The 18,185-nt window shown below is 31.7% G+C and overlaps 2 protein-coding genes and 1 non-coding gene across 3 annotated transcripts; all 3 read right to left on the reverse strand.

Moving 5' to 3' along the window:
* Positions 1 to 5,328: 5,328 nt before the first annotated feature.
* On the reverse strand, positions 5,329 to 6,417 carry LOC145030114 (F-box/LRR-repeat protein At3g26922-like). Its single transcript, XM_078978537.1, has one exon. The coding sequence runs from the start codon at positions 6,415 to 6,417 to the stop codon at positions 5,329 to 5,331; it is 1,089 nt and encodes a 362-aa protein (XP_078834663.1).
* A 2,680-nt stretch (positions 6,418 to 9,097) lies between these two features.
* LOC145031701 (uncharacterized) lies at positions 9,098 to 10,798 on the reverse strand. Its single transcript, XM_078980306.1, has 5 exons — positions 10,567 to 10,798; positions 9,829 to 10,139; positions 9,615 to 9,719; positions 9,454 to 9,525; positions 9,098 to 9,377 (listed from the first exon to the last, which is right to left on the reverse strand). The coding sequence occupies exons 1-5, from the start codon at positions 10,700 to 10,702 to the stop codon at positions 9,309 to 9,311; spliced, it is 693 nt and encodes a 230-aa protein (XP_078836432.1). The 5' UTR covers positions 10,703 to 10,798; the 3' UTR covers positions 9,098 to 9,308.
* Positions 10,799 to 10,855: 57 nt separating this feature from the next.
* On the reverse strand, positions 10,856 to 10,927 carry TRNAQ-UUG (transfer RNA glutamine (anticodon UUG)). The gene has a single exon. It is a non-coding gene; the product is annotated as a tRNA-Gln (tRNA).
* Positions 10,928 to 18,185: the final 7,258 nt, after the last annotated feature.

The following is an 18,185-nucleotide window of genomic DNA, read 5'->3' on the forward strand; positions in this document are numbered from 1 at the left end:
TCAAACTATCTAAGCATCGTGATTCGTGAGGAACATAATAAGTTTTAGAGTAAATTACATGTTTGATCCCTGTATACTTTTTTAGTCGACAAGATTCAATTTGTGCTCTCCATAATCCAAACCTTTGGTCTCTTTCCTTTGACCATATGAGGGGTATTTTGGTCTTTTTCCACTCTTAAGCCACCATACCATACGTTGATATGTGGAAGTTAAAGTGTGAAGGGTTGGAATGCTAATAAAGAAACTTGAAGGACTGACATGGTATATAATTTTTTTTCTTCTTCTAAATGGGCGTAGAGTCATAAAGTTCGAAGGGGTAGTGATTCAGGTGATCTCGTGAGATGATTTTTTCTTGATATATTTTAATCTTTTTCATTTTCTTATAACACAATTTGAGCGACACTTTTTTATAATAGTAAATTTTATATATACACTAAAACCGAATTGATTCTTTTGAGTGTTTACATGAATTTATTAGCTTACCACAACAAACCACACTACATCGCATGCACCATAAATCCTAAAATTTGGAGGGTATTTTCGTCACAACCATGGTAGGATCCACCGGTGGCAAAATCCAAAATCAATGACAAAAGAGCTTGAGAGTTATGCTATAAGTGTGACAAGATGTGGTTCAAAGGCCATCAGTGAAAGAAACATGTAAACATCATCCTAAATGAATATGAGGATGTAGAAAAGAGTGAAGAAGCCAATGTGGATAACTCGAAAGAGATTCATGATACTATCAATTCCACATAAATAAGTGACTTGGCTGAAATTTTATTGAGCTATGTAGCAGGACTATCATCGCCAAAACCAATAAAGATCAAGGGGACTATAATTGTTGGATTGAGTGTCTAAGTTAATAACTAATTTAGTATAATTTTGAATTACTAGTAAAGTCTTTTTATGTTGTGTTCAAACCTAGTAATCTATATATATCTATCATTATCATTATCATTATATACTTATAAATGAAACATTTTTTTTGTTACCACATTCATTTGAAACTCTCATTCTTTTTTTTTTTTACCACATTTATTTGAAACTCCCATGAATTTTCAATGTCTTTCTAATAATAATTATAAGTTGGTTAATAAGGTTACCAAATAAATATCAAACTTAAAGTGTAATCATATATAAACTAAATTTCAATATTAAAATAATTTCTATATTTCTACTTATAAAATTATGTTTTTTAACTTTTAACATATTATACTTAGTTTATTAGTTTTAATATATTGTTGGATGTAAATTATTATCATTTTAAAGATACAATTTTGGAACAACTTGTATAAAATACTTAAATTGTTAATTTAAATATAACCTTACAGGATCAACTTAAATATAAATTTTAGTTCAACTTAAACAACTCAAAGAATATTTAGTAAATAGTTAAAAGTGATAAATTGTAACGTCTTTCTAATAATGATTATAGTTTGGTTAATAAGGTTAAATATGTATCAAACCTAAAGTGTAATCATAAATAAAGTACATTTCAATTTCAAAATAATATCTTTACTTCTACTTATAAAACTATGTTTTTAACTTTTAACATATTATACTTAATTTATTAGATTTAAAATGTTGTTGTATATAAACCATTATCAATTTAAAACTATAACTTTTGAACAGTTTTGACAAAATACTTCAATTTTTAATTTAAATATAAGATTATAGTGTCAACTTAAATATAAATTTCAGTTCCACTTAAAAAATCAAAGAATATTTTGTATATAGTAAAAAATGATAAATTGTAGTGATAAATGCAAAAACTAAATTGTAATTTCAATTTAAGTAAACTTGTAACGACCCAATTTTCACGTCCGAAAATTTCGTTTTAAAAACATTACTTTAGAAAACATTAATAATTAAAAACATTGTTTGATCAAACCATAACACAACGTAAACCATGTCTAAAAGCCAAACCATACAACCCATCAAAATATCAGAGTACAAATCCCAGTGAATCTCGTAAATGCGGAAACCAGAGTGTGTGCATGATGTGCTACTACCGCGCCAGCTCCTTCCCCTTCGAAGAAGAGGTACCTGAAACCAAAACTGTAAAACGTAAGCACAAAGCTTAGTGAGTTCCCCCATCGTACCACATACCATACAAACACATAACATACATACTACCAGGCTATTCTGGGGTGCCTGACTACCCGGTACGGCCATTCTGGGGTGCCAACCTACCCATACGGCCATTCTGGGGTGTCGTCCTACCCGTATCAAGCCATTCTGGGGTGCTGACTACCCATGTCAAGCCATTCGGGGGTGCTGACTACCCATCGGTCCTAACAACTGATCCTCGGGGACTGGTCTCCTCCTACTACCTCTATCGCATAACATAACAGGCCAGCATACAACATATCATCACATACTGTCAGACATTTCGGGGGTGTCTGGCTACCCTTTGGTCCTAACAACCGAACTCTACTACTATCACATATAACGTATCATGCTAACATATAACATAACAGGTAGTAGCAACCAAGATGATATCACAAAGACAATCATCTAACATACGACTCCTACTGGTGGGCCGGTATTTTGGTCGTAGACCCACCGCTACTGGAAGGTAACTCACCTCAAAGTAGCTGCTGAACTGATCGGGAACTGATTGACTGCTGCTGCTCCGGAAATCCTCCGGCTGCAATTCCCACAACATACTCAATCAAACACTGCTAACTGTCCTTTAGGTAAAATGACCATTTTACCCCTGGTCAAGCCCTAAGTCAAAGTCAGAGCCAACTTTCAATTGACCCGACTCACCGAGTTGGCTCTCCAACTCGCCGAGTCCCTATCCAGACGATTCTCCTGAGTCCCGTTTCTACTCGTCGAGTTAGGCTATGACTCGACGAGTTCTTCTTCTAAACTGATATTCAAGTCCTTCATCCTACTCGCCGAGTTGTATGAACAACTCGTCGAGTTCATCTTCATCCGATGAACACTTATGCGGAGACTCGCCGAGTTGTATGAACAGCTCGCCAAGTCTGTTCTTGATCTAAGGAGATTGCCTTGAACTCGCCGAGTTCCTCCATAGATGAGTTCAGCTTCCAACTTACTGAGTCACACCCCGTGACTCACTGCACACTCGACACTACGAAGAGGGGACAAATTCGGAGACTCGCGAGCGGACTCGCCGAGTCACATGAACGACTCGCCGAGTCGTTGCCATGCACCTACAAAATACACAGATTTGCTCGATTCCAGTCCATGCCATTCACAGATCTGGACTCCTAGAACACGAATCACACGTAAAGTTTCCAACTTTATGTGTAGATATTCACCCATGAGGCTTTTAGGGTTCAAAATGTACTCAAGAGGGTAGATCTAGGGTCTTCATGCAATGAGGGTCCATAAAGGCAACAGATCTGAGCTCCTGGAGCTCAACCATGCCTAGATCTAAGGGCCAATCAGCCTATTACGAGATAATTTGCACATACAAACTTGGGTATTGGCTCAAGAATGACTTGCATGAAGTAATAAGCATAGAAACAGGGGAAAAACGGATTATACCTCAAAGGAACTGCTGAAAGAGTGCAAAGATGTCTGGATTCCTTTCCTTCCTTTTGATCTACTTCCCTTTCTTGCCTCAAAACCTTCAAGAACACACACAATAGCCTCAAACTATCAAGGAACAAGCTTAGAACGAGGGTTAGGAGCTCTGGGGGTGAATGGGGGTTGGCATGGGGCGGATATGATGTTTAAATAGGGTGCAAACCCCTGAAACTTAGGGTTTCATCCAACAGCGGTGACTCGCCGAGTCCAGGATATGGACTCGTCGAGTCGCCAACTTAAACGTGTCCCGGGTCCCGTCTCTACTCGGCGAGTCGGATCTATGACTCGCCGAGTCCAAGGCTAAAAATGGAAAATACTCAAATAAGATTTACATACCAGGAACCAGGTGCTACAAAAATATTTCCTAAAGATATTTATATAATCTTTAAAAAAATTCAAATAAGTAGCTTAAAATAACTTCAATAACAATAATTAAAAATAACTCTATATAAATGATTATATTGTTACCTTTAAAATTAAAAAACAATGTTTGATTTTTAAATAATTATAATGATAGAAATTAAAACATTAAGCAAATAAATTTTAAAAAACTAATTAACAATAACAATAACCATAAATAACACTAAACCATATATTATAGTTAATTTAATCATATGTAACTCACGGGTAGAAGTCATTCAAACGAATGAGATTATGCAGTTATAATAGATGTAGTGTTGCAAAACTCGGCCTACTCGGCTGATTACTCGGAATCGGCCCTCCACCGAGGCGAGTAATGTCAACTCGGCCAAAAAACTCGGATTTTGTCAAAACCGGCTAAAAATCGGTCAAATTCAGTCAAAAATCGGACAAACTCGGGCCTACTCGATCTTACTCGGGCCTACTCGGTCAAACTCGGCCAACTCGGTCAAAGGGTCAAAATTGTCATAAAAAGAGAAAAAAAAATCAAGAATTTCAAAATTAATATGTATAATGCACTTAATGATTTATTATTTAACACAAACATATGATTATTACTACATATATATATATATATATATATATATATATATATATATATATATATATATATATATATATATATATATATATATATATCTTAAATTTTCAGTAATTATTCACGTAGTGAGACAATTATGTGTATTTCGGTTTTTATGTATTCACATGTATCTAATTTTGGTTATATATTTTAATCAAATTATGATTTTAACTTATGGTTTTGACATATATAATTTTCCAAAAAATATTTCTACATCAATTACCGAATCCGAGTACTCCCGAGTACTCGCTACTCCCCAGTCGGCCGAGCAGGTACCGAGTAGCGAGTTCTACAACCTTGAATAGATGTATATATTATCATATAATTCAAAATAATCAATATATTATATCCATTTAGTATACAAATTTAACAACAACGTTATTGTTATATTAAAAAAACATATATTTGTAAAGACTTCAACTATATATTGTTTCTGCACAACGTGCGGGTATTCAGTTGAATATATGAGAGAGGGGGTCCCACTTGCATTAATTATATTATAAAATAAGATATAAGCAATAAATAAATTAAAAATAAATAAAGAAATGTAATAGTCTTTTTAATTTAGTGGTACATGTATTGTCATTGAAAGTAAAAACGATATAAATAATATAAAATCCAACTTGCATTGCAACTAAACTTTGAACAATTGAAAGAAATTGAATTAATTCTAACGACATCCCTCGATCTACTCCTTTCTTAAATCCTATGAACAAATTACGTGGCAATGATTGCTGAGTAAGTCAATTAAACCCAAAAACATATCAAATATCATCATCGTACCATTCATCGGCTTTAAGAAGAGTGATCGTAAATTCGGCATCAGAAACATGCTGAAGCAAGTAATCTTTCACACATTTAAACACCGATTCCTTACATGAGTCGTCACATACGTCAATCGCTCGACCACAATGAACCGGAAATTCCAGCTTCACGTTCTTCAACATCCGAAAGGGTGAACTACGCTTCACCAACTCATCTGGATAGAAATATAGAAGAAGAGCAATAGGCGAGTATAGCGTTAACGATTTGACATTATGAAGACCAGAGAAGAAAAACAGCAGATCTTCTAAGACTCGCTTCTCCTGACGCTTGTAAATATGTTTACGGTTGTAAAAACCCCAATAACCAATCACTAGGGTCTCAAGAACACTAAGATCCTCATGTTTTGGGAAATCATACCCTCGATACTTCAAGAATCTGAGTCTTGGAGTCTCAAGTTTCAAGCAGCTCATTCCTGTAGAGATTATCAAATGCCAAAGTCGAAGATTGTGTATCCTAAGCGTTTTATTGTTATTAGAATGACCACAACTAACCATTGTCAAACTCTCCAACATCGGAAACCCTGAGAATGGTTCAACATCCGTTATGAGTGCACGTTTGAGGTATATAACAGTCAGATTCTTGAATGATGTGGATCCTGGTAGAAACGGGCACTTGATCCGATCAAACCATGATACCAGTTTTAAACTCCTCAAGGAATCACATACAGAAAGTGGCCATGCAATGTTTCCACCGAAGACAATGGATGCTTCCAACTGCTTGACACCATGCAAAAACGCGTAATCAAAAACACTCTTTAAAATCTGAGTACTTGTTTTGTGGACGATGAACTTCAACGTGTCCAACTTGGCTAAATGATCACGACGACATAAAACCTTGTTGACGAATGTATTGAACACGTCGAGGTTATTGAAAGAAAGGCATTTGAATTTAAGAACTGGGATCTTAGTCCACAAAGAAACCCAAGTTCTTGACAACATCGATGTTTGAACAGCTTGTTTCACGTCAAGAGAAGAGAGGATACGAAGTTGCAAGGCTTCGGGTATATCACTGAGTATGTCGTCCTCCATTTTTGCTGCCCTTTTCTTCTCAACTTATTCTTTTTTCTTTTCACATGTTTTACTTTTGGCCTCCACAATGGTTGAAGGTATGGATATGGTAGAAGGATGAAGAAGGCGTTGATATGATATATAAGGATCCTGATGATGCATCGGGATATGGGTGTTTTCATAGCTTTCATATTGACCAAGTATATCGTGATGTTTGTTGCTATTAATTTATCCTTTCATTTATGATAAGTTCTAATTAAGAATGTTTTATGTTACAACATCTTTTTGCAATCGACATTGAATTTAATAAGCAAGAATATACGTATATAAATTTGAGAAAAGGATTTCATTTTGCTGGTTTGTTAATTTTTGATGTGTTCATATATTATCATTGTCACCGGCTATCTCAGGTAACAATGGTAACATGTGAATACATTTAACAAGTTAAATAAACAAATGTGTAAAAAAAAAACAGATATTATCTAAATGTGAACAAAACAAAAAGTTAATTATCCTGATAAGTCATTTATCCCACTTTTAATAGTGATTTTATTTTTCATATTTGTTTGTATTATTTTTTTTTCAAACATTATTTTTAAAATATCCATAATGTTTTAAATATAATTAAATATTGATAATTCTAAACTTTTTTTTAATTAATAAATATCCTTTTGTTTTGTAAAATGTTTTATCCCACTTTTAATAGTGATTAGAACAAGTCTCTCTCTCTCTCACTTTATATATATATATATATATATATATATATATATATATATATATATATATATATATATATATGTGTGTGTGTGTGTTTTTAAGCATATACAATATTTTTAAATTAACATATCTAACAATAAAAATAAATTAATTAAATACGTAACAATAAGTATGGATGGTCTTTTAAAAAGATAAAAAGAAAAATATTACATAGCAAATTAAAAAAAAAATCTATATAATGTAAATGTTTTAAAAGTATTACAATATTTTAATACTTTTTAATTAGAAGATTATAAACTTTTAATTTTTTTAATACATCGTTTTAAACTAGTATTTAACGAAAGTTTTTTAAAATATTATAAAAAAAATATTAAATTGTTATATAAAATTTGTTAAACACTTTAAAAATGTTGTAAAAAAGTTGAGAATGTATATTGTATGAAAGTTATAAAAAAAAATTATATGAAAATGTAAAAAAAAATAATAATAAATAAAAAGAAAGAAAGAAAACAAGGAAAAAAAAGTTAAAACCTTGTATGAAAAATTAAGACATAACATTTAGAAAATATTTGTTTTAAAAGCATGTGTACTAAAATTATATGAAAGTAGAAAAAGTTATAAAAAACATATAAGAAAAAAATTAAAATAGTGTATTAGAAAAACCTATAGGAAAAATATCATAAAAATATTATAGGAAATTATAAAAAGTCTTAAGAAATTTACAAAAAGAAAAAAAGAAAATTTTCATATTTAGGGAATTTTTTTAAATACATTAACCATTTAACTTGTTAAATATGTTCATATATTACCATTGTCAGTTGTTATAGTAGGTGACAATGGTAATATATAAACACATTTAACAAGTTAAAATTGTCAAATTTGTTAAAAAAAAGTTGTATAAACATGAACAAGACGAAAAAATAATTACCATGACAAGTCATTTTCCCTATAAATTTGGATATTAGTGAAAAACTTTTTTGAAACAACTATTTTTTTCTTGTATCATATGAAAAATGTTTAAAAAATCCAAATAAACCATACACTCAAAAAGTGTTTAAAAAACCCAAATAAATCCCGTTATTAAAGATACGGCATAAATTAATAATAGAAAAAGAGCTCCAGTATAAAGATCTTCATTAGTTCGTAAACCAATTGTATACCACCACTGATAAACACCAGAATAACCGATATTCACTGGGCCAAGAGCACCACGTCGAGTAAAAGCTTCTAGAGACTAAAATGAGGATCCCAAATTGCATGAGCAATAGGTCTTACATGTAAAGGATCCTATACCCATAACTCAAAATTTCCTTGCCAAGCTACATGAAAGAGATTTCCGGAAGTCCACAAAAAAAATTATTGCTAATTGATACCCACTTGATGACATTCATTCGTCACATAAAAAATATATCATAGGTATATCTTATTAATTTATCAGCATGTTAAAATAAAATTTGGTATTGAATTCTATTATATATTATTGAAAGTTATTAGGGTGATAAATTGACAAGTTATGTCGTGTTTTTAGCTAACACGACATGATAATGACAGTTTTTTATATAATACGAACATGACAATATATGACCCGTCGTTTTTTGAGTAATAACACGAAAACAATTCAATTATAACACCATATAAACGACCAACAGAACAAAAAAAGATAAATATAATATGAAATAAACTTTTAGTTTATTTAAATCATAACTAATCATAAAAACCACGACAAACAAATGTTAACATCATGTCGACTTTTTGAACACGAACATGACATTGTGTTTTTTAACGGTTGACAGGAACACAAATTTAAAATTGAATTTCATCCGAATGTTGTTTCATGTGTTATATTTTGATAGTGTATATGTTATGAATTGCCACCCTTCAATTTTTTCTTTAACAACTCCACAGAAAACTCTCAAAAACTCATTGCCAAACATATGACTATAGCTATAGCTATAAACTTGCATGTATATTTAATAAGCTAAAATGAAACAACTTTATATAATCATAAATTTTAAAACTTAGACACCTCATCTCAAAAATTCAAAATACTTCAATTCTCCATAATTCAAGCTAAAATGAAACAACTTTATATAATCATAAATTTATTCACATATAAGCATCATCCTGTTATATCTAAAAGCTAGTATGAAATCTAGAGTTATGTAAAAAGGATAATTTCAGTGAGATCTCACATGTCAATTTTTCGACCCCAAAACCTGTTGCTTAATTTCTTCAATCTTTGATGCCAATTCATCTCTGTTTTTCTGCAAAATAAATAATCAATATCATTTATTGAAATAAATAAAAATATGTTACTATTTATTGCCTATATAATATTACCTTAAAGAGCAAGTAGCGTGTGCTAAACCAGATAGTGTAGCCAAGGCCTACAACTTCCATCAATTTTGGAAACTGATAACACAAAAATGAAATTAAGGTTATGGTATATATTATTATATTATGATTTTATATTAGCAAATATAAAAAAGCAAATAACATACCAAAGGTATATTATCAATGGCTCCAACTATTGATGCAGTTAACCATAAGGCTGTAACACCACCTACACCTAGTAAAGAAATTGAAAAGGTGTCCTCAAAATCCAACTACAAAACAAGTAAAAGTATGTAGTCAATTCATAGATCAAAAAGAAAAGATTGATATAGTTGTTGTAAGATTATATCTATGAGTAAAAGCATTAAGCATTAAGCATACCTCCATATTGAGTTTGTTTAGAAAATCAAACTGAGGGAATTGATCAGCTGATGTGGCATCATCATCATCTTTGAATAGACTAAATCCTCCAAATCCACTTTTCTCATCAGATTGAGCTTCTGTCACTCCACTATCAGGTTCTTCATTGAGATACTGATTTGCTCCATTTGATGGTTCATCAGGATTTGGTGCTTCTTCTACTGGTGAGTAGTTGAGCACTTTTGGTTCTTCTTTGACATACTGATTTGCTCCACTTGATGTTTCATCAGACGCTGATGCTTTTATAGAAGAGTAGTTGTAATGGCGTGATCCTATGAAGCAAAGTATATGAGATGATGAGAATCAGTTCGTTTTCCATGAAACCAATATCTCCTGTAGGTCATTGTTGATTCTCAATTTTCAACACAAAAAGTTTTATAGATCTTGTCCTGAAATTCATCATTTTGGCCACAATGGACGCAATCGTACAAGTAAATGAATACTGTAAGTTTAGGGTTAACAAGGAGCAATACAGAATACAACGTTTTTATGTACTAGAATCATCAAATTACATATTTCCTTGAAAGCAGTATATTCAAAGAGATCTGAGCCCTATACTCGCAAGTGGAAGCCAAAATGATCCAGAAACTAATTATATCTAACAAAATTCGATTTATGAAGTGTATTTAAAGATCACGAATCGAAAATTGAACGAAAAAAGCAGATGAGTAAAACAGTTACGAGTGAGAGACTGTGCACCTTGATTGTTGCGAGAAATCGAGTTTGGTTTCAAAGGGACAGAGAATTTCCATTGCAAGCAAGTTCTGTAAGGGGTAAAGGATGTAAGTTTTTGTAGACGATTTGGGATGCAACGAGTAGAAGTGCAGAGCTCCATTGTTGTAAAAAGCGTTTGGGGTTTTAGCTGGTTCTAGTAGGGTTCTATGTTTTGCAAAGGAGCTTCGTCTGTATTCAAAATAAAGAATAAAAACAAAGTTTGCCGATAAAACGTGGCTCTCACTTTTTCGCTAACCTTTAAAAAAAAAAAAGGAGGTCCTACCGGGAGTCGAACCCAGGTCGCTGGATTCAAAGTCCAGAGTGCTAACCACTACACCATAGAACCTTATATATAAATAATAAAAATAATAAAAATAACAAAACGAAAAAAAGAAAAAAATATTTTTTAAATTTGTTTTATATTAAAGTGAAATCTAAAAATTCTCGTTTTTGTTTCAATAAAGTTTTAAAAGTTTTTTTAAATTAAAATGTTCAAATTATTTAACATTTTATCCAAATTAATGAAAAAGTTCATTTTTATATTATAACAGCAAATAACAAATGATATAATTTTTTCAAAATAATGAAAATTTTCTATTAAAAGAAAAAGATTTTTTTGAAATTTTTCCCAAAAATTTGAAACTTTTCTGTAAATTTCCTTATATTAAAACAATAATAATATATCAATCTTAAGTAAAATCATATTAGTTTATAGGGAAAACAGCAATAAAGTCCTTACATAATGGCTTCATAATCGATTCAGTTCCTATATTTATTTTTTATTCAATTAAGTCCCAAATACCGGTAATCATATTCAATTTAACTCTTTGACCCAGTCAACAGGTCATCCAACTTTCAAAAATTATATTTTTGCCCTAGATTTAAAATTTTATTACAAATTTGGTCCAAAATTTACACTTTTGGCCCTAATTTTAAATTTTGTTACAAATTTTGTCAAAACTTTACCCTTTTTGCCGAAATTTTAGAATTTTATTATGAATTCATCCTAATTTTAAGATTTTTTTTTCAACTTTTTTTCTCAAAAAATTGTTTCTAATATGTTTTTTCTTTATAAAATCATACTTATACAAAAAAAATGTATTTTCACATAAAAATCTTATATTTTCTATATAAAAACTTTTTTTTAAAACTTTTTTGTATATGAAGTATCTAGTTATAAAAATACATATTTATTAAGTATATAAATATAAAAACGGATTTGTATATATTTATATACTTAATAAATATATATTTTTATAACTAAATACTTCATATACAAAAAAGTTTTTTAAAAAAGTTTTTATATAAAAAATATATGATTTTTATGTGAAAATATGTTTTTTTTGTATAAATATGATTTTATAAAGAAAAAACATATTATAAACAATTTTTTGAGAAAAAAGTTGTAAAAAAAACCTAAAGTTGAGATGAATTCATAATAAAATTCTAAAATTCGGGCAAAAATGGTAAAGTTTTGACCAAATTTGTAACAAAATTTAAAATCTGGGCCAAAACTGTAATAAATTTTGGATCAAATATGTAATAAATTTTGAAATCTGGGTCAAAAATGTAATTTTTGAAAGTTGAATGACCTGTTGACCGGGTCAAATGGTTAAATTGAATACGATTACCGGTATTTGAGACTTAATTGAATAAAAAAATAAATATAGGGGCTAAATTAATTATAAGGCCAATATATAGGGACTTTATTACGGTTTTCCCTATATTTGTATACTCAATAAATATTTATTTTTATAACTAGATATTTCATATAAAAAAAGTTTTTATATAGAAAATATAAGATATTTAAGTGAAAATAAGTTTTTTTTTTTTGTATAAATATAATTTTATAAAGAAAAAACTTATTAGAAACAATTCTTTGAGAAAAAATGTTGTAAAAAAAATAAAGTTATGATGAATTCATAATAAAATTCTAAAATTTGGGCAAAAAAGGTAAAGTTTGGACCAAATTTATAACAAAATATAAAATCTAGGCCAAAAGTGTAAAATTTGGATCAATTTTGTAATAAATTTTGAAATCTGGGACAAAAATGTAATTTTTGAAAGTTGGATGACTTATTGACCGAGTCAAATGGTTAAATTGAATACGATTACCGGTATTTGAGACTTAATTGAATAAAAAAAATATATAGGGACTAAATCGATTATGAGGCTAATATGTAGGGACTTTATTACAGTTTTCTCTAATTTATATAAATAAGTCTCAAATTAAAATTTGTTTATAAAAAATCATGAATTATCGGTACAAGTGACTATTTGATCATTTTTTTCCAGGAATACTGGTTTTATAGTTTATCTGGAATGAGCCGGAGAAATCTTCATTATCTCATTATTTTACCATAATTTATAAATAACTTCCAAACTAAAATCTATAAACAAAAAACTATGAATTACTAGTAAAAATAATGTTTTTTTTTCCTTTTTATCCTTATTACACACATTTTACCGGTTTTATTATTGAAATGGACACGTAGTCATTAAATAAGTTGATGAGATGGATACGATGAGTTATATAATGTTACTTCTACCGTAAAATTTGGTATCCAATTACATTGTATTTTTTTGGAATATGAAATGCATCCAACGATGACTAAAATAATTACATAAACTAGCAACAACTTCATTATTTTTAAGTTTATAAGAAATCTCAAATTGTCTTCTGTAATTTTATGTAAGTTATCATATCCATATCATCAACTTATTTCCTGTCTTTTTTTCCGGTAACACACATTTTATCGGTTTCATTGTTGACATTGATGCCTAGTCATTAAATGAGCCGATGAGATGAATATCAAGATTTACATTAAACATAACATTATATAACTCGTTATATTCATCTCATTAGCTCATTTAATAACTAGAGTCTAGGTTAGTAATAAAACCCGTAAAATGTGTGTTGTAGGGAGAAAATGGTCAAATCAACACTTTTATCGGTAATTCATGATTTTCCGTAAACAAATTTTCAGTTTGTGACTTATTCGTAAATTATGGTAAAATAATAAGTTTTAATAGAGATTTTTCCAACTCATTTAATGACTAGGCGTTCAGGTTAGCATTAAAACCGAGAAACTGGGAAAAAGGCCAAATCGTTACTTTTTACCGGTAATTTATGTTCTATCATAAACAAACTTTAATTTAGGGTTTATTCGTAAATTAGGGTAAAATAGTAAGACTTCAATACATATTTCACATAATAATAATAATAATAATAATAATAATAATAATCCAATCCAATAAATTTTTGTTTGATGTTAGTTGATTTTCGATTTGGTGTTTGGTTCAAACAATCAAAACAAATCTTACTCGGTTTGATTTTAGTTGTCTAATTGTAACGTTAATTGTTACGATAAATAATTGGTAAACACAACACAATAAAGATGTGAATAAAACAAAAACATCAAGAAATAATGAAGTTCACAAACATGGTTCACATGCTTGGAAATTGGCTAATCCATGAACGTACTATAGAGATATTTTATGTGGATTGTAGAAATACATATGTCACACACACACATATTTTTTTGCTGAAGGTTACAAAGATAGAGATAAATGGCGGTCTATTTAGAAAGACGGGTTAACTTAAAAAACTATTTGTGGGTTAAAACAAAAATGTCGAACATGTCCTCGAGATTTCACACCTTGATCTCAAGCACCATAGACCTTGCTACAAAGCATCACATACCTTGCTCTCACGCAATATAGACCTTGATCTCGACCACCGCAAACATTGCTTGAGCACTGCAGTCTATGTCGTAATTGCCACTACAGACCCCTTCAAAAATTTCTTCTAGGGGTGGTGTTTCCGGACCCAGACGGCACCTTGTGCCCTATTGTTAAGTCGCAATAGAGGAAATAAACTCAAAGTAATTATCAGAATCCATAACTCAAAACTTACTCTTTTGAAAGTTAATGATCAATTTTGTTAACCTAATGATGTAATATCCTGTTTATTAATTAAATAAACAGATAAATTTTAAATGAATAGTAGCCTAAATGCGGGATAATTTAGCAAGGCGTTGGTTTTAGGGGTTAAAAAGTCATAATTGAGAGTTTGGGTGTTAAAATGTAATTTTCATATTAGTTTGTAAAGAATTTTGGAGGTTGAGGGTTGTTTGGTAAATTATGGATTTAAATTGAAATAAAATCTTGAAGAGAGGGGCTGAAGGGTAAATATAGGATTAAAGTTGAAAAGATTTTATAGAGGCAAGAGCTAATTAAAGTGTAAGTTTTGGATTTAATTTGACAAGCTTTGGTGGAGGAGGGGTTGAACTCGAAAAAATGAAGGAAGTTTGAAATGAATACGGGACTTAACTCGGTGCCCTCCTCCATGTCGCATCTCCAAACCCTAAACATGAGATACCATTTTTCCAGCCGCCATGTGTGATGATCAGCTGCCACCACCCCCCTTTGTCGTTGTTCCGACCACACAGGACTGCTAAGCGGTTGCCTCGCCGACGAGTGCCGCCTCATATAAAAAGGAAATCATAGGCTACCAGGCATCATATAATAGGAAATTCTATCATGCAATTCTTGAAGATCCCTAGCCTATCACTAGCATGTTATTCTAACATATCACAATATCAAAAACAATGTGGTAACTTAGGGTCTACTTACTGGCTCTGGTTGATCGTACACATCACATCTTCTTTGATTATTTTGAAAACAATTTGAAAATCATTTTTAAAACCTTTTTCCTTAGTTTGAGACTGGATTCACACAAGTGTTCCTCCAAATCACAGAAACCATGGCTATGATACCAACTTGTAACACTACCGAAATTCACAACAAATTTAAACTTTTCAAAAACATACTGAAGTTATAAAATATTTACAAACCAATGTTTCCAAAATATCTATCCAACATCAGAGTATCCTAAAATCATAAAACACCATAACAAGGAGATGTGTACGGTCACGCCTTCGCCTTTCCACGATTATTCGGACTACCTGAAACAATAAACTAAAACCGTAAAACAAAGCTTAGGGAGTTTCCCCCTCCCCCAATGTACCAACACACACATATAGATAACGTATACCATCAAACATGTCAGGTCCAATCAACCATAAGGAACACCCCATGCCTAGTCAATCATAGGGTCCAATCATCCTCGAGATGGAATACCCTAGATTGGAATGCCAATGTTGGGTCTTGTGACAACCCTATTTTTCCCAAAAGCATTGTAAACACTCGAAAGCTAAAAACAACGAAATTAACCTCGAAAATAAAGTGTTCAGGTATCTAAGTTGGGATGCATCGAATATTAGATATCATGCCCAGGTTTCCAAAGACATAAAGAACACTCAAAACCGAGTTATATTGAAGAAATTATAACCACTCGTATAATTACGACTCGACGTTAAAACATAATTTGACGTAAAAAGTGAAATCTCTATAAAATACATTTTAGCCTTAAAGTATCTAAACAAAAGTCGTAGATCTCGTTGAAAGATGAGCGTGCATAAAAAGATCGCCCAATTTGGACCTCGTATGAAGAAGTTACGAATTTTCAAAGTTTCGCAACAGTAGTAAAAGGCTAAAAACTCGGATTGAAGATCGAGTATTATTTAACTATCGCCACCTAAACGGAAGTTGAAGATCTCCTCGGTGATAATAAAACAATAAAAAGACAAACGAAAACCGACGTCGAATAAAGAATCTATGAAATTGTAACGAACTTTAGGAGGCCCGGCCTATTAAAATTATATCATTAAAAATAAAGTCAAAACTAGCCGACGGAATCTAAATGAAAGTTGTAGAGCATAATCTCACCTACGCGTGTATATAAAGAACGCGAAAAACGGAGCTCGTACGCGAAAGTTACGGAATTTAGAAGTTGGAAGCAGGGATTACGCCCTGCGTAATCTGGGAGTACGCCCCGCGTACTAGACCCAGGGTCGAGTCCCATCGGCCCGCCCAAGCTACGCCTAGCTAGCCAGGAGTCGTAAGCCATGACGCCTTATTACGCCCCGCGTAACCGAAGTACGCCCCGCGTACTCCGGCAGTACGCGCCGCGTACGGGGCTTTTCAGCCCTATAAATAGAGGGCATAAGGCTCGGGTTTTGGCACACCTTCACCATTTCTCAGACATTCTCCCAGCCCCAGAGACCCTTTTCTCACCTCGGTTTCCGCACTCGAGCCCCGACGAAAGATTTACGTTGCAGAAGTTCCCGAAGAGCCCGACAACGCAACTATCCGCGATCGAAACTCTGCTCAACTCTAGCCCCTCTCTTCAAACTTAACGAGTGAGTTCATACCCCTACTTTTCAACTCTTTTTCATGTTTTAGGGGGGGAAATACAAGTACATTACACGTTAAAAGTATCGTTTTCTAAACATAAATGAAATTTCTAACTTCGAATATCGATACAAACATCTTATGTATACAAGGGCAATTATATCACTAAGTTATGTCTACGAAATGGAACATACTATCTGAAAAACTATAATGGGTATAGTTAGCAAGTCAATCCTACCTTTTTATACAATTTGAAAACGAAACACGTTCAAAAAGGAGTAAAGTCATTTCATTGTAAATCTATTTATACTAGGTAATGTGAGACATTTAAACTTCAACGTACATTTTTGTACGCATTTCAAGTCCTGTATTATATACCATAATCTCTTGGAGGGAGAGCGTGATACTTGTGTATAGATCTATACGGGATTGACAATCCCGCACCTAAACTACTAGCTATAGTTAGACCGGCAGGTCTGGGGTGACAAATGTCATAACACTACAACACTTGAAGAATGTTGTTACAGGCCGTCAGTGTCAATAGTATGGTTATAAAACTCACATAAAAAGTATAAAACAAGATTGATTTACAAGGTTCATATGTGCATCGCAGTATTTCTACATTATATTTTCATACTAAATTATTGTTATCAATTGTTTATAAAAGTTACTAACACATTCCAACTTTGGAACCTTTTACATGTTACAAGAAAATATTGGATTTTCTAAAGATTTCGTTTACCAAATTACCACCAAAAAGGAATATACTTTTCAACTCGGAACACTCATGAACTCACCAACTTAAATGTTGACACTTTTCAAAACCACTTGTATTTCTCAGGGAATCAGTGATACAGGTAAACTACCTGCTTTTGGAAGAAGGAACACAAAGGATGATTTTATCATTAAACATTTATTCATCATATTGTAATATTCTTTTGATAACATGTATAACGCAACAATACACGTTTTCATTAATATATATATATATATATGATGGTTGTGTTACTTTCTTTACAATATTCAATCGTTGTGATACTACGTGAAGTCATCTACCCCCGAATGTTTCCGCCATTCCGGTTTGGGGGTGTGACAGATTGGTATCAGAGCATTGTTTATAGTGAACCAAGTATATCTAACCACATAAGATATACAAACTATAAATACAACGGGAACCAAAAACCCTCTGGTAACAACATTTTCATAGAAATATATTTTCTTTTAAATATATACATTTTTACCGCACGTATCAGTCTCGCGTCATGACAAGTTTTTCTAAAAAGTAGAATGGCAAGTTGCAATACCACGATTGAGCCTTGGGGTATGTAACCAGATCAAGAATAAATATA

This window comes from Lactuca saligna, chromosome 2 (genome assembly GCF_052625555.1).
Source record: "Lactuca saligna cultivar CGN05327 chromosome 2, ASM5262555v1, whole genome shotgun sequence".
NCBI classification, from domain to species: Eukaryota; Viridiplantae; Streptophyta; class Magnoliopsida; order Asterales; family Asteraceae; genus Lactuca; species Lactuca saligna.

What these genes read in the sequence shown, in the direction of transcription:
- LOC145030114 (XM_078978537.1), bottom strand. Translation starts at nt 6,417, where the DNA reads ATGGAGGACGACATACTCAGTGATATACCCGAAGCCTTGCAACTTCGT.
- LOC145031701 (XM_078980306.1), bottom strand. Translation starts at nt 10,702, where the DNA reads ATGGAGCTCTGCACTTCTACTCGTTGCATCCCAAATCGTCTACAAAAA. An exon ending in GATTTCTCGCAACAATCAAG is followed by an intron (nt 10,140 to 10,566) that starts GTGCACAGTCTC and finishes TTTGCTTCATAG; the next exon opens with GATCACGCCATTACAACTAC. An exon ending in TAAACAAACTCAATATGGAG is followed by an intron (nt 9,720 to 9,828) that starts GTATGCTTAATG and finishes CTTGTTTTGTAG; the next exon opens with TTGGATTTTGAGGACACCTT.